The 3,030-nt window shown below is 43.7% G+C and overlaps 1 protein-coding gene across 1 annotated transcript; it reads left to right on the top strand.

The window, feature by feature from the left end:
- Nucleotides 1–1,547: 1,547 nt before the first annotated feature.
- LOC127550573 (serine/arginine-rich splicing factor 2-like) lies at nucleotides 1,548–2,596 on the top strand. Its single transcript, XM_051979674.1, has one exon. It carries the CDS (start codon nucleotides 1,548–1,550, stop codon nucleotides 2,217–2,219), a length of 672 nt encoding a protein of 223 aa, XP_051835634.1. The 3' UTR covers nucleotides 2,220–2,596.
- Nucleotides 2,597–3,030: the final 434 nt, after the last annotated feature.

Below are 3,030 nucleotides of genomic sequence, written 5' to 3'. Positions count from 1 at the left end.
AAATTATCCCCAAAGCTCTAAAGATCCAGAACTCTGAACTTCAAAAACCCAGTGAGGACTAACCCTGGAAAGTCAATGCCAGTCCATGAACTCATATAACCCAGGATAAGACTAGGTGGGATAAATTATCTCAATAAAAGTCTCATCAGAAGCCAGAATATAGTCTTGACACAAAGTGCTAAGACAAGAAGTAAAGCTAGAAAGAAGAGTAAAACAAAGAAAATACTAAATAGTATTTTGGAACTTGGTGCAAATTTAATCTCCTAAAAAGTGACTGAAAGGGAGCAAGGGAAGACCACAAGGACTACAGGAGTTCCTAGAAGAAATGAATGATATGAAAATATAATTTTTATGGAAAAAAAAGCTTTGTTCTTCCAACAACCTTGTGAGACAGGTGAGGCCTCCATTTCCCAGGTGTGGCACAGAGAGAGTGAAGAAGTTATCCAGAACACAGTTGGAAAATGCCAGTGCTGGAACTTAAATTTGGGATTTCTGACTCTAAGACCAGGATTTCTGCCATGCTGGACCTTTTAGTATAGATTAAACAACAACAACAACAAAAACAATAACAAAACTATGACTGCCTTATTCCTATGTTTCCATTTTATTTCAATTAGTGAATACTTTATTCCCTGATTGTGATAAACTATGCATTTGCATTAATTTAAGCAAGGTGTTGAACACTAATAAGTCCATTACATCTCCTCAGTGAATAATTCATGGCCTAAGAAAGAGTGATTGGGTGTTGGAATCTTTACAAACTGCTAACTCATTAGAGTTGATAGATTATTGATCTGATGTTACAAGATGTTTTGGGCCAGAATCTGAAACAAGGTACTAAGTAGAACTAATTGATACAATGCTTGTGTTCACACTCATTGGAGTTCACACGTTTGGGAAATTTCAGGGTTTAGTATGAGATATCTGAATTCACACCTCCCTTGAAGCTCTTAGGGCCAGAGAGCACTATGGGAGAAAACCCATAATCCCATTCTCTCAGAAAAGTCATATATAAACCAGTGAAGAGTGATTCATTCTGGAATATTTTCCATTTGGCTGGCTGGTGGTGGAAGGAGAGTTTTCAGAGGAAGAAGTACCAGTCGAGAGAGAGAGGATTTCTCCTCATCATCTATCTGGTAATTATATTGGAGCTGTTTGCACTGGATATTGTCTTGTTGTCTTAAAAGGCCTGTATTCTCCCCAACTGTAATCCTGATTGCTTTTCTGTTGGTTGATGATACCAGAGTCCTGAATTTCTAAAGTCTCTCTGGGTGTAACCTCAGCTGCTATCATGCCCCAGTTACTTTTCAGGTGAGGGAGGAGGAAGGTCGTGCAATCATCTCGAGGGTCGTGAAAACGGATCAAGCTCTTCTAAATCTCCTCCCACCCGCCAAGCCGCAGGTCCCTCTGAAGAGAAAGGGTCACTGGAGCCTGCTAGTTGCAGCGAACCGTCGGGGTCGCTGCTACCGCCTCTAGCTGAGCGCGCGCGGCCCTCCCAGGGCGTTGATTTCTCGGCGCGCAGCCTTCGGGTCGATCCCTAGTCGGCCATGAGTTACGGGCGTCCTCCCCCAGACGTGGAGGGAATGACTTCCCTGAAGGTGGATAACCTGACATATCGCACCTCGCCCGACACACTGCGACGAGTCTTTGACAAGTATGGCCGGGTGGGCGATGTCTACATCCCCCGCGATCGCTACACTAAAGAGTCCCGTGGCTTCGCCTTCGTGCGCTTCCACGACAAGCGAGACGCGGAAGATGCTATGGACGCCATGGACGGCGCCGTGCTTGATGGCCGGGAGCTGCGGGTGCAAATGGCCCGCTATGGCCGCCCGCCTGACCCCTACCACAGCCGCCGAGGACCGCCGCCCCGCAGGTACGGGGGAGGCGGCTACGGACGCCGGAGCCGCAGCCCTAGGCGGCGTCGCCGCAGCCGTTCTCGAAGCCGGAGTCGATCCAGATCCCGAAGCCGATCTCGTTACAGCCGGTCCAAGTCTCGTTCTCTCACTCGATCCAGATCTCGATCTACCTCCAAGTCTAGGTCGGCCCGTAGATCCAAATCCAAGTCCTCGTCGGTCTCCAGATCCAGGTCCAGGTCCAGGTCCAGGTCCAGGTCCAGGTCCAGAAGTCCTCCACCAGTGTCGAAGAGGGAATCAAAATCTAGATCTCTATCCAAGAGTCCCCCCAAATCTCATGAAGAAGAAGGAGCTGTTTCATCTTAGGATCATGATACCGCAGAAAGCAACATAATGGATGACTTGGAGGGGGGAAGACCACATTCAGTCCATTGAAGAGTCCCTGGAACAAGCAACTGGCTATTGAAAAGATTATTTTGTAACATTTTGTCTAACTTTTTAACTTGTTTTAAGCTATCTCAGATGGCAAACTTCATTTTATGTGCCCTTTTGTTGCTGTTATTCAAATTTCTTGTAATTTAGTGAAGTGAACGACTACAGATTTCATTATTGGCTTTGGATATTTGAGGTAAATTTTTATTTTTGTTTATATAGCGCTGATTTTTTTTTGTTTGCTTGTTTATTTGTTTGAAATTAAACAGACTCCCTTAACCTAATTTGTGGCCTCCTGAGTTTTGAGGAAACATGCAGCCATTACATGCTGAATAGCCTAATGCTATCAAGAGAAGTTAACTCAATATTGCCTTCATTTCTTAAAAAAAAAAAAAAAAAAAAAAAAAAAAAAAAAAAAAAAAAAAAAATTCTACAAAACTTTGGTGTAGATTTGTTTGTAAAATACTAACTACTTTCAGATGCTAAGTAGTATCTGAACCCAAATTTGTATAAGACTTCAGGTGACAAGACTTAATTTTTGAAAGGATTCTTTTACCAAACACAATTCTAATCTCTTTTCTTATGTATTTTTGTGCACTAGATGCAGTTGTGTAGCAGTTGAGTAATGCTGGTTAGCTGTTAAGGTGGCGTGTTGCAGTGCAGAGTGCTTGGCTGTTCCCTGCTATTTCCTGGAGCATTAAGGAAAGAGAACAAGCTTGGAACCAAGAGACTTGAATTCTGGTTT

Source organism: Antechinus flavipes, chromosome 1 (assembly GCF_016432865.1).
Source record: "Antechinus flavipes isolate AdamAnt ecotype Samford, QLD, Australia chromosome 1, AdamAnt_v2, whole genome shotgun sequence".
Classification (NCBI taxonomy): Eukaryota; Metazoa; Chordata; class Mammalia; order Dasyuromorphia; family Dasyuridae; genus Antechinus; species Antechinus flavipes.
The sequence above is the reverse complement of the archived record's forward strand: the minus strand, read 5'-3'. Positions and strand labels throughout refer to the sequence as shown.